Genomic DNA, 14,225 nt, shown 5'->3' on the forward strand with positions numbered 1-14,225 from the left:
GTACACCCCATGTAAAGTTTTGACTTTTTCAACATATTTCAACATACAGCTATTTGATCTTCATTTCAACAATATTGAGAGATAAAGGTGATATAATATAACAAATATCATGAAACATTTACATTTTGTAGTCCATTGTATAATTTAAATAAACAAATGCAAATTTTGCATGTGGAAAAAGTAAGTACACCCTTGGCTCCAATAGGTGGAATTGTCCCCTTTGGCAGAAACAACCTCAAGTAGGCGTTTCTTATAACTGTCTACCAGTCTCTGACATCGACTGGGATAAATTTTTGCCTAGTCATCCATGCAGAATTCTTTCAGCTGTGCGATGTTTGAGGGGTTTCTTGCATGCACAGCTCGTTTCAAATCCCCCCACAACATCTCGATGGGATTTAGATCCGGGCTTTGACTTGGCCATTCCAGAACCCTCCATTTCTTTCTTTTCAGCCATTCCTTGGTGGATTTACTGGTATGTTTAGGGTCATTGTCATGTTGCAAGGTCCACCTTTGGTTGAGCTTCAACTTTCCGACAGATGGCCTCACATTATCCTCAAGCACCCTCTGGTACAATGAAGAATTCATAGTGGATTCTATGATGGTGAGCTGCCCAGGCCCTGATGCAGCAAGGCTGCCCCAAACCATAATATTTTCACCACCATGCTTTACAGTTGGTATCAGGTTCTTGTGGTCAAATGCTGTCTTTGGTTTTCACCAAACATGTCTTCTGCTACTGTGGCCAAATCGCTCTACCTTTGACTCATCTGTCCAGAGCACCTTGTTCCAGAAGTGCTGGTCTTTGCCGTGGTGTTCATTGGCAAACTTTAGTCTTGCCCTGATGTTCTTTCTGGACAGCAAAGGTTTCCTCCTGGCACACCTCCCATGTAGATCAAATTTGTGCAGCCTCTTTCTTCTGGTAGACTCGTGCACTTTGACATCAACAGTGGCAAGAGCAACCTGTAGGTCCCGTGATGACATTCTGGGGTTCTTAGAGACTTCTTTCAGCATCTTGCGGTCTGCTCTCGGGCTGAACTTGCTGGGGCGGCCTGGCCTGAACAAGTTGGCAGTTGTTTGGAATCTTCTCCACTTGTAGATGCTCTTCCGGACAGTCGAATGATTGATTTCAAATTGTTTGGAGATCTCTTTAAATCCCTTCCCAGACTCGTAGGCATCTATAACCTTTTCTGAAGGCCTCAGAGAGCTCTTTTTATCTCGGCATGGTGACGCCGCACACTTCAACAACAAAGAGCAAACCAAACTAAATGTCTGAGGTTTAAATAAGACAGGTTCCTCCAAGATCCTCTCTAACGATGTTCTAATCATTTCTACTTGAGCTGGTGCACCTGATTCTAATTTTAGGTATTTGAATTAGTGATAAATGTAGGGGTGTACTTACTTTTTCCACATGCGAAATTTGCATTTATTTTTATTTAAATTATACAATGGACTACAAAATGTAAATGTTTCATATTTGTTATATTATATCACCTTTATCTATCAACATTGTTGAAATTAAGATCAAATAGCTGTATGTTGAAAGATGTTGAAAAGGTCAAAACTTTACATGGGGTGTACTTACTTTTTCACGTGACTGTATATGTATTATATGAAGAGTACATTTATTTGTGATACAGATGTTAAATGAAAGAAAACTTATTCTTTAGTCTATCACAAATCAAATTGCGAAGCTCTGATAAAACTAACTCAGACGTGCAGGCTGGTCGCCCCGGCAACCGTTTGCACATTAGCCCTGCCTCTAACACAGCCTGATTTACGACTTTTAGTCCAAAGCTCTCAGTAAAAAAGTTAGAACTGGTAGATTTTATAGAATACAATTAACGCTGATGAATATATTATATATATATATATATATATATATATATATATATATATATATATATATATATATATATATATATATATATATATATATATATATATATATATATATATATATATTAACGAAGCTTAACCAAGCAATTAAAACTCGTGTTTGCAGCAAGCAGTTGAGGCTCAAGAAAGTCACTCTGTTCACAAATTTAGTACGCAAATAATTAATTTCACTTCGACAGACTTCATCACTTAATGTGGTGCTGTATCCACCGACCCTTGTTAATAGAAACAATGAAAGAGAGCCAGAAACCTGAAACTTTATCTTCACCTCCTTTCTATCAAGGCCATCTTCTCACCTGTGGAACTGACTTCCAGAGTCTTTCTCGAGCCCTTCCCTGCATAATTCTGTCGCCTACCACTACCTTCTGGTCTCTCCCATTTCCACTACTGGGCTCTACTACACCAACTGCGATCCTGTTCCCACTCTTTTGGAATTCCTCTTTCTGTACTGTGGTGCATTTATTTGTTGTTGTCTCACTGTTTTCCCTTCGCCCCACTTAGTCTGTTTATCCATTGCTCATGTTGTTTTGCTTTTCCATGAACCTCAAACCTGTATCAAAACACCGATGTGCACTATAGTGTGGCTTATCTTAGAAATACTGCTTCTTATCGAATAGGGTAGTTATATATCTTTCCCTAAGTGTGTGACACAAAATATCTATTATACTCGTATATTTGTTATTATTATCATCATTATTGGTCTCATTATTGCCTAACTTTACTTTTTTTTCTCTTGCGTTTACTAAACACAGTGGACTTCCTGGTTCTACATTTGCCGGAGTTGATCCGTATGGCCTTCATGGCAGCGACTGATCAAAGTGAGCAGCTTCGTGCTGCTGGCCTTCACGCCCTGCAAGATATCATCCTGCGATTCGCCACTGTGCCTGAACCCGATTTCCCTGGGCATCTTCTTCTTGAACAGTACCAAGCCAATGTTGGTGCTCATAGTTTAAAAATTTAAACTTTATACGTTGCTTGCTTTTTGCTTTGTAATTATGTTTATTTGAATCACATTTTTGTGTTCATTGATATATTTTTGTGTCTTGTTCAACTTATTCCCAAGGATGATTACTATCACGAATGACTGAAAAGATCACTTTGTTGTTTGCATTTAAAGACCAACTTCACCTCCTTTCAAGAGTTGCATGAATGCCTGGTGCTCCCCTCCATTGTGTTGTCTGATATGGCAATATTCCAGCATAAGAGCTTTCCACGTTTCTGCATATTTCCTTATTTTCTGAATGTCTGAGCAATTTCCGAGATTTGTGTCCAAAAAAAAACTGGTAAAACAGGGTGTTTCAAAAAAGTGGACTATTTGAGCAGCCTGATATTCTGTCATTTCTAATGCTATACCCTCCTCTCTTGCAGGTTATGGTGGTGGTGATGGTGGTATGCCATTTCTAAGAAGTAGTCAGTGGGACCCTATGTCAACTATGGTGTTCACAGTGGAACAAAAAAAAAAATGAAAATCGTGACTTTGTGGTTCGACAAAATCCTACGTGCAGGTGCGCCGACAATACTGTCAGTATTATCATGTTCACACCCATAATGGACCTTCCAATGGGAGCATTCAGCGGCTTGTGGATCACTTCCAAGCACATGGAGGCATGAAATCAAAATAAAGGCAACAATGGCCGCCAACCAAATGTTACCAAGGACCAAGGGAACATTGATCTTGTGAGAGATTCTGCTATCCAAAGACCTAAGAAATCCCACCGTCAGCATTCCCGAGAATTGGCGATCTCAGCCTCATCTATGTGGCAAATTCTCACTTCTGAACTCAAGCTTTACCCCTACATCATATCTGTAAGGCATAAACAAATCTGCATGGCATGGCAAGACAAGTGACAATGTGTGATTGGTTCATTGGTCGAATGGAAGGTACCCAAATTGGATCAACTCCTTGTGGTTCAGTGATGAAGCACACTTCCATTTGAATGTGGCTATCAACCGTCACAACATGTTTTGGGGTCCTGCGCTTCCTGAGGTATCTGAGATGTCTCTCAAGGGCTCCAACTCCACTTGCTTCTGTGCATTGAATGCCAGATGGGATAAGCTGGGACTGTATTGGTTCGAGGAGGCCATTGGTAAGACAGTGACAGTCAACAGCGCATGGTACCATGAGGTCTCGCGCTGATTCCACGCTGATCTCGCTCACTACCGTCTCCAAACCAATTCAGACTTGCATGGTTCATGCAGGACGGTTCCCCACCTCACAATGCAGGTGAAACCATTGACTTGCTCCACCAACTGTTTGGAAGTCATGTCATCAGCCTAGGCACCGCAAATGAATGTGCGTCTCACAGCTCAGATTTGAATCCATTGCATTTTCTTTATTTTGGGGTGCTGCGAAAGGCCAAGTTTATACCAACAATCCTCAATCCCTGGCTGTCCTGAAGCAGGAGGTGGAGGACTACTGTCAGGCAACCACCCCAGCAATTTTGGAGTCAGGATCAAAGCCTGTTTGAACAGAGGCAGAGCACACATTGAAAATGTCAATTACAAGCAGTGTGATGAGTGATTTGAAAATGGCATGGTGTATGCTTTCCAGAAATTTATCACTGAACTTGCTACCTTTTGTTATTTTTCTACAAAGAAACTTTCAAACAGTCCATCTTTTTTGAAACACCCTGTATATTAATGATGGTATGGTATATATATATACTGTATATATATATATATATATATATATATATATATATATATATATATATATATATATATACAGTGGTACCTCGGCTTACGAGTGCCCCAACGTACGAGTTTTTCGGGATACGAGCCGTCGCTCGGGCGGTTTGTTGCTTTGGGATACGAGCCGAGATCCGATGTACGAGCTCAAAAAATTTATTTTTTTGAATTTTCCGGTTGTGGCTTCCGGTTCCGGTCACGCGGTTATCTTGCCGTGAAAGCATCTCTGCTTGGATATAAAACACGCAATCGTCGAAATACATGAGCGAGGAATCTCCTTGCTCCAGCCGGTGACGTCATCGGCGGGGATCCCCGCCTCCAGAGTGGCTGGTCACGTGACCGCCAAAGCGTGTCGCGCGTGCGGTATAATGAGCTACACCTGTGGATCACGTGACCACGGAAGCACGCCTCGCTTGAGAGGCATGGCTTTCGGTTTGCGTTTTGCTTTATAAGGCGCGATAAATGGGCTTTTGAGTGTTAGCGGTTCATGGCGTTGACGGTTCATGGCGGTTCATGGCGGTTGACGGTTCATGACGGTTCATGGCGTTGACGGTCAAAAACCCATTACATCAATTTTACCAGGCACTGTACAGTAAGTACAGTGGACACCAAATGCACGGTGGAAGGCTAGAAGTAGAAGATCGTCCAAGACAAGTGAGAATAAGCCATACTTTGGAGGAGATGACGTCATTCGCTGTTCCGATAACCAAAGATGTGGTATAAAAAACCAGGTGAGCTAACAATGCAGCAATGAAGGAATTCGGCCAAGGCACCGGCACACAACGACCTACCTACATCGAAAGACTCAATGCCAATAGTGACAGAAGCCAAGACGGCCGGCTTAAACACCGCCGAAAGACCACGGTGTACCAACTTACGATGCAGAACATCTTGCACTTAATATGATGACAACAGGTGCCATCCTCTGACGTACCATTACAGGTACAGGTACAGTACACGTGAGCACAGACACAGAGCAAAAGTTCACTGAAACCGAGATTAAGAAAAAAGAAAAAACACCTCGTGGTCCGTGCTCGATATCCGAGTTTCAATCTTTTCAAACACATGATGCTCTCGGTCACGGTATCTCCTGCGAGCTGCTTCTCCTTCAACCACACAAACAACAACTTCTCCATATCTTCATGGATAGAGGTCCGGAGCTTTGAAATAATCGTAACGCCCTTGGCTGGCGTTATAGCCTTTATGGACTCCTTCTGCTTCAAAATCGTACATATCGTAGAAGGAGTACGATCGTACTGCCTCGCCAAGTCGACAACACGCACACCTCACCTGGCATGCTCTTCTCCTCTGCTTAATAAAACCAGTTTATTTCTTTACATTCTCTTGTATTATGTACAGTATATACGAGGTCGTGCTTGTTTATACATTATTTGTTATTTATAAAGTACATTTTTGTTATTTAAAAGCACCTAACAAAAAAAATTGGTGTTTTTTTTTTTGAGGCTGGAACGGATTAATAGCATTTCAATGCATTTGAATGGGAAAATTTGCTTTGACTTACGAGCGATTTGGCTTACGAGCTCCGTCACGGAACGGATTAAACTCGTAAGCCGAGGTACCACTGTATATATATATATATATATATATATATATATATATATATATATATATATATATATATATATATATATATATATATATATATATACATACATACATACATATATATATATATATATATATATATGTATATATATATATATATATATATATATATATATATATATATATATATATATATATATATATATACATACATACATACATGCATACATACATACATACATACATACATACATACATACATACATACATATATATATATATTGTTACGTGCTCTTCCCCGACCCCCTGGTCACGGTGTACCTCCGAGCCCCGAGAGGAGTCACGGCAGAAAAATGTGTTACTCTGTGTCAAAAACAATGATGAAACCACACCAATGGTTACCAACAAACAAATACTGTATTAAAAATCACACAGGAATAACAATACAACAATGATAGCAATCAATAATCTTATGATGGTACCATCAGCTAGGGTAAGATAACTCACTGTGCTCCCAGTGATTGAAAAAGAACACTCCCAAATGTCTCTATAACTCTTGTCTTCGAGCTCAGAGTTGATCCCCTCCAGCGATCGTCAGAACGATGTTGAATCGAAACCCGAATCCCGTTCAGGTGACAGGCCCAGTCACGCCGCCAAAACTGCACAAAGGTGCACGCGGCCAAAGCAGCGCAAATAGTCAAGCGGCCCAAAGCTGCGTCAAAGCGCACTCAAGGCGACTGGGAAATCACACCCTCTGGTATGGAGGTTTTACCACTCCAAATCGGCGAACCTCAGGTTTGCCTTCAAAATCCGCGTTGCACACACACATCCCAGATAGACGTCTGAATTGTGACAACGGCTGATGCGAAGCAAAGACCTTCATGATGAGCAAAGCGCACGAGTCAAAATGGCCGACGGCTCGCACCCGAGACGTAATGACACGACGACGATTCCTCGGAATCCAACGTCAAACCTGACACGCAGGCTGATCAGTCACAGCGATAACACCTCTGTCGAAGGAATCACTGCCCCGGGAAACCTGAAAGTTCACTAGCGACTTTCGTTCGACAACGTTCGCTCAGGACGAAGAAGTGACTGCTTCTTCTCCGACTTCACTCGCTCCGCCTCTTTTCCCCTCTTCTTCCTCTTCATCGCCGTCCGGTTCCTGTTTCATTTTAAAACATTCCTTTTACCTTTTGACAATAATAATTGATATTTCCCTCAAACAACAATACTAATAATACATGGAACCAGAAATCTCTCAAGTGGATGAAAGCCACCACAACGGAAGTGACGAATCCGTAACACTTCCCCCCCTCAAGAAAGAAAGTTTGAACATAGGGAAAACTTTCTTTGCAGGCAAAACATTTTTTTTGAATGAAGGTTAAGGGGTTGTGATCAAAAATCCAAAACAAAGCAAATCTATAGCACTTTTTTAGGGAGGCCGAGCTGAGAGCCAGTTTTCATGGTGGTTGGGTGGTGAGGCCTGGAAGTATTCACTACATGGACGCCTTTAGGAATGTGGAGTTCACGGTTAATCCGTGTAGGAATCTTGGCTCGGCTGCTCCGCAGCATTCAGTGCTTCAAACTCTTTCTAACTTTCATAATAATCACGGTTGGAGTGCTTGTCGCTGTCGTCACGTGAATAGCGGTCTCCTTCTCGGCCACTACCCTGATAATCATCCCTTCGGGAGCTATAGCCACCCCTGACACTACCTCCACGTTTTCCTCCTCTGTAGCCCCCTCGACGCCCATGGCCTGCCTTCTCTACTATTAAGGTTCGACCATCCAAATCCTTGCCATTCCAATCCTTTTCTGCATCTTTGGCATCCTTTGTGTTTTCAAACGTGACAAAGCCAAACCCTCTTGACTTTTGCGTCTCCCTGTCTTTTATCAGCCGCACTTCCAAGAGGGGTCCATATTGGCCGAAGACAGAGTCAAGAACAACTTCCCTGGTTTTGAAGTTCAGTCCACCCACAAAGAGCTTGCCAACATTGCCTCCATCCCTGCCTTGCGTGTGCTGGCACTTAGTTTTTGGGTACCTGACAAGACGTGCCTGTGCAAAGCGTGACGTCAGTACCTTCCTCTTCTCTTCAGAGCGCTTCCTACCCATAGCACGAGTCGCGGCACAGGATGGAAAGATACCCAGAATCTTCTGCTCTAACTGTGCCGTGTTATTTTCCATGCTAGGCTTTTCAACAAACATCGGGTTACCAGAGACTTGACCACCGGCCAAATCATTCCCGATCACAAAAGATATTCCCTCTACACGTCTACAGGTAGAATGGCTTGTAACCCTACGGTGACCGGTCCTGACACCAAATAAGACTTCAAATGGATGACATGAAGTGGAGCTTTAACACAGCCACCCTGTAAAAGAACACTCACACCAGTTGCCGTCTTCTCTGACAATGGCAAAATGCCTTCCAGCATTAAAGATTGATGTGCTCCTGTGTCCCTCAATACCCTAACAGGTCTCTAGTTAGTCAAGTCTCCATCCAGTGACACAAACCCCTCTGAAATAAAAGGTTTGTAACCCTTTTGAGCAAGGTCATTCTGTGATGCCATAACCTTGGCAGGAGAACCTTCACAAGGCACTGTCCTCCAAGGACGATTTCTCGCATTTGCCAATGCATTCGGAGTTGTACTAATCTGACTCCGCTCCTGATTTTTCCTTTTCAGGGCATAACATTGGGACATCAAATGTCCAGGTTTCTTGCAAAAAGCGTAAGTAGGCCCAGCGGGAAAACTCGTGGTCTGCCTCGAGCCCCCCGGAAGATATGTCTGTCTTGGAACTGTAGACTTCTGATCCCTAAGAGTCGCGGTATCAGATTTGTCCCCATAGTCATCTCTAGGCCGCCTCCACTAATATTGGTTCTCCGCCCCTGATTTACCATAACTCCCCTGGCTAACTCTAGGCGGGAAGTTAGGTTTGTGGAACCCCATCCTGTGTGTCAAGGCATAGTCATCTGCCACGGTTGCTGCCTCACACAACTCTGGTACTTTCTTTTCCTCCAGATGTACTTTAATGTTTGCGTGGACCCACTGTTTGAATTCCTCCACCAAGATCAATTGTCGCAACAGGTTGAAGTCTTTCCCAACCCCCTTCGAATCACACCACCGATCAAACATGGTTTCCTTCATTCTGGCAAACTCCACATGGGTCTCACTCTCCCTCTTCCTGGCATTCCGGAATTTTTGCCGGTAAGCTTCAGGGACCAATTCATAGGCTTTGAGAATGGTTTTCTTCACTGTCTCATAACCTGCACATTGGTCAATCGGTAAAGCCGAAAATATATCTTGAGCTTTACCCACCAAAACACTTTGCACTAACATAGTCCAGGACCCCACAGGCCATTTTAGCATTTGAGCCACTTTCTCAAAGTGTAAAAAAAACTTGGCTACCTCCTTTTCATTGAAGGGTGGAACCAGCAGCCTCACATGCTTACCAACATCCCAGGTGTTCTGACTAGTTGTCGAACCAGCCGGCATGGATGCTACCTCTCCCCGTTCTCTCATTAATTCCAGTTCCTTGAGTTTAATTTCTCTCTGACACTCCATGTCACGTTCATCCCTGGTGTTGGCTTAGCGGTTAGGGTGCCGGCGTAGGATCCGAGGATCCTTGGTTCGAATCCCGGTCGATCGCTGAATTAACGCCAGGGGGGTTGACTCAGCCTGTCATCCTTCCGAGGTCGGGAAATTAAGTACCAGCTTGCTGGGATGAATGATCCCGGTGTGTACCCCGGTTTAGAATAGGTACACCGTATCCCTGCGCATCGTAAGAGGCGACCAAGGGTTGTCGTCAGGAAGGGCATCCATCCGGCCATAAAAACATTGCCTCAAACAGGGAACCATGATTGTCATGGGGCCCGCAAGGCTAACCTCCGCTCTAGTGGGGAAAATGGCCTTAAAACGATCATTCATTCATTCATTCACTCCATGTCACGTTCCTTTAACTCCCTTTCGGCTCTTCTTTCCTCTGCTCGTTTCTTCCTCGGGTTCTCGTTCCTGTTCTACTCTTTTTTCCACGAGTTCCCTTTCAACTCTCCTTTCCTCTGCTCTTCTTTCTTCTTCAGCTCTCCTTTCCTCTGCTCTTCTCTCCTCGAGTTCTCTTGCAGCTCTCCTTTCCTCTGCTTTTAACCTTTCCTGGCTCTGCAGTTGCATCTCCGTTTTCCGGAGCTCCACATTTTCTTTTTCCTCGGGTAACCAATCCAAGGCTACCTCTGTCCATGTTCCCTGTCCCACCAGAGATTCTACCACCAATGTCTGCATCTCTGCTTTCTTCATATTCAGTCGGACCTCCAAGTTAAAATGTCTGGCCAATATCAAGAGTTCCGATTTTTTTAATGCTTGGAACTGTGCCTCTTTAGGGGACGCCGCAAACGTTTCTGCGTCAAACACCATGTAATGGTGACTATCAGTTAACACCTGTTAGCCTTCACACCAAAATTTCAAAATTTTTGAAAAATTTGGGAATGTTAGAAAAATTCCAAATTTGGGAATTTTGCGAATGCTAGGGAATTCTATCCCGGACGAATAGTATTAGGGAATTTAATCCCGGACGGATGTTATTTAGGGAATTTAATCCCAGACGAAGACCCAATTTCGAGCCCCCAAGTCAATTGGACGAGCCCCCAATTTCTGTCACGTGCTCTTCCCCGACCCCCTGGTCACGGTGTACCTCCGAGCCCCGAGAGGAGTCATGGCAGAAAAATGTGTTATTCTGTGTCAAAAATCAATGGTGAAACCACACCAATTGTTACCAACAAACAAATATTGGATTAAAAATCACACAAGAATAACAGTACAACAATAATAGCAATCAAAAGTACAATCAATGTATATCTTATGATGGTACCATCAGCTAGTATAAAGTAACTCACTGTGCTCCAAGTGAGTGAAAAAGAACATTCCCCAATGTCTCTATATTCCCGTCTTCGAGCTCAGAGTTGATCCCCTCCAGCGATCGTCCGAACGATGTTGAATCGAAACCCGAATCCCGTTCAGGTGACAGGCCCAGTCACACCGCCAAAACTGCACAAAGGCGCACGCGGCCAAAGCAGCGCAAAGAGTCAAGCGGCCCAAAGCTGTGTCAAAGCGCACTCAAGGCGACTGGGAAATCACACCCTCTGGTATGGAGGTTTTACAGCTCCAAATCGGCGAACCTCAGGTTTGCCTTCAAAATCCGCATCGCACACACACATCCCAGATAGACGTCTGAATGGTGAAAACCGCTGACGCGAAGCAAAGACCTTCACGATGAGCAAAGCGCACGAGTCAAAATGGCCGACGGCTCGCACTCGAGACGTAATGACACGACGATAATTCCTCGGAATCCAACGTCAAACCTGACACGCAGGCTGATCAGTCACAGCGATAATACCTCTGTCAAAGCAATCCCTGCCCCGGGAAACCAGAAAGTGCACTAGCGACTTTCGTTCGACAACGTTCGCTCAGGACGAAGAAGTGACTGCTTCTTCTCCGACTTCACTCGCTCCGCCTCTTTTCCCCTCTTCTTCCTCTTCATCGCCGTCCAGTTCCTGTTTCATTTTAAAACATTCCTTTTACCTTTTGACAATAATAATTGCTATTTCCCTCAAACAACAATACTAATAATACATGGAACTAGAAATGTCTCAAGTGGATGAAGCCACCACAACGGAAGTGACGAATCCGTAACAATATACAGTCACGTGAAAAAGTAAGTACACCCCATGTAAAGTTTTGACTTTTTCAACATATTTCAACATACAGCTATTTGATCTTCATTTCAACAATATTGATGGATAAAGGTGATATAATACAACAAATATCATGAAACATTTACATTTTGTAGTCCATTGTATAATTTAAATAAACATCAATGCAAATTTCGCATGTGGAAAAAGTAAGTACACCCTTGGCTCTAATAGGTGGTATTGCCCCATTTGGCAGAAACAACCTCAAGTAGGCGTTTCTTGTAACTGTCTACCAGTTTCTGACATCGACTGGGAGAAATATTTGCCCACTCCTCCATGCAGAATTCTTTCAGCTGTGCGATGTTTGAGGGGTTTCTTGCATGTACAGCTAGTTTCAAATCCCCCCACAACATCTCGATGGGATTTAGATCCGGGCTTTGACTTGGCCATTCCAGAATCCTCCATTTCTTTCTTTTCAGCCATTCCTTGGTGGATTTACTGGTATGTTTAGGGTCATTGTCATGTTGCAAGGTCCACCTTCAGTTGAGCTTCAACTTTCCGACAGATGGCCTCACATTATCCTCAAGCATCCTCTGGTACAATGAAGAATTCATAGTGGATTCTATGATGGTGAGCTGCCCAGGCCCTGATGCAGCAAAGCTGACCCAAACCATAATATTTCCACCACCATGCTTTACAGTTGGTATCAGGTTCTTTTCGTCAAATGCTGTCTTTGGTTTTCGCTAAACATGTCTTCTGGTACTGTGGCCAAATAGCTCTACCTTTGCCTCATCTGTCCAGAGCACATTGTTCCAGAAGTGCTGGTCTTTGCCTCGGTGTTCATTGGCAAACTTTCGTCTTGCCCTGATGTTCTTTCTGGACAGCAAAGGTTTCCTCCTGGCACACCTCCCAGGTAGATCAAATTTGTGCAACCTCTTTCTAATGGTAGACTCGTGCACTTTGACATCAACAGTGGCAAGAGCTACCTGTAGGTCCCGTGATGACATTCTGGGGTTCTTAGAGACTTCTTTCTGCATCTTGCGGTCTGCTCTCGGGCTGAAGTTGCTGGAGCGCCCTGGCCTGAACAAGTTGGCAGTTGTTTGGAATCTTCTTCACTTGTAGATGATCTTCCAGACAGTCAAATGATTGATTTCAAATTGTTTGGAGATCTTTTTAAATCCCTTCCCAGACTCGTAGGCATCTATAACCTTCTTTCTGAAGGCCTCAGGGAGCTCTTTTGATCTAGGCATGGTGACGCCGACACTTCAACAACAAAGAGAAAACCAAACTAAATGTCTGAGGTTTAAATAAGACAGGTTCCTCCAAGATCCTCTCTGACGATGTTCTTATCATTTGCACCTGAGCTGGTGCACCTGATTCTAATTTTAGGTATTTGAAGTAGTGATAAATGTAGGGTGTACTTACTTTTTCCACATGGGAAATTTGCATTTATTTTTATTTAAATTATACAATAGACTACAAAATGTAAATGTTTCATGATATTTGTTGTATTATATCACCTTTATCAATATTGTTTAAATGAAGATCAAATAGCTGTATGTTGAAATATGTTGAAAAAGTCAAAACTTTACATGGGGTGTACTTACTTTTTCACGTGACTGTCTATATATATATATATTATATAATATATATATACATTTGTTGATGTCTGTTCTATTTACATCTCTTCTTTCTCTTGCACTTTCTCTTATGTGACCTTTATAATAATGAGTTTTCTTGTAAGGAACCTCAACACAGGAGGAGTCAATTGGGCCCATCAAAGCCTGCGCTAGTATTTCCATCATATGGTTGTTTGTCCTTTCAAAAATGTTGATCATCAAGCAAGGAAGCAGCACGTACCATTTTAACATATTTTGTATGATTTGGCCTGGGTTTGAACCACTGACCTCCCATACTCAGAGCAGACACACCCAACCATTACACCACTGAGTATGTTGTGATCAAACGTAACAGTGGGTTCACATATAACCCAGGTGGAGGCATATCCATTGACACATTCACATCAAACTCTATTTTCTAGTTGTTGCATTTGATTTGTAAAACGTCATTTCAGATATGTAAAGCACGTGTTATAAAAGTATACCCATTGATGCCATCATGCGGTTTAGGTGTTCATGCCGCCTCTGTACACTTGAGCAAGTTTAGAATGGTAACCATGAGTTGGTGTCAGTGCACTGTCATTATGTGGTTGCTCATAAGTAGGTGCCGCAAGTTACCCAAATGAATGTATTCATATAAAAGTTTGTGAGGAAAAAGTTACACCTCTGTATCTGTTTCTCTCTCTCTCTCTCTCTCTCTCTCTCTCTCTCTCTCTCTCTCTCTCTCTCTCTCTCTCTCTCTCTCTATCTCTATCTCTATCTCTATCTCTATCTCTTCATC

The 14,225-nt window shown here is 42.9% G+C and overlaps 1 protein-coding gene across 3 annotated transcripts in view; it reads left to right on the forward strand.

Moving 5' to 3' along the window:
* Nucleotides 1-14,225, forward strand: part of HEATR5B (HEAT repeat containing 5B) — a 96,470-nt gene that overhangs the window by 53,480 nt on the left and 28,765 nt on the right. For all 3 annotated transcript variants that reach the window (XM_078781728.1, XM_078781729.1, XM_068124387.2), the window contains one exon: nucleotides 2,646-2,827. In XM_078781728.1, the coding sequence (XP_078637854.1) occupies nucleotides 2,646-2,827 (182 nt within the window). The remainder of the gene's footprint in view (nucleotides 1-2,645; nucleotides 2,828-14,225) is intronic.

This window comes from Myxine glutinosa, chromosome 1 (genome assembly GCF_964187855.1).
Source record: "Myxine glutinosa chromosome 1, kmMyxGlut1.1, whole genome shotgun sequence".
Classification (NCBI taxonomy): domain Eukaryota; kingdom Metazoa; phylum Chordata; class Myxini; order Myxiniformes; family Myxinidae; genus Myxine; species Myxine glutinosa.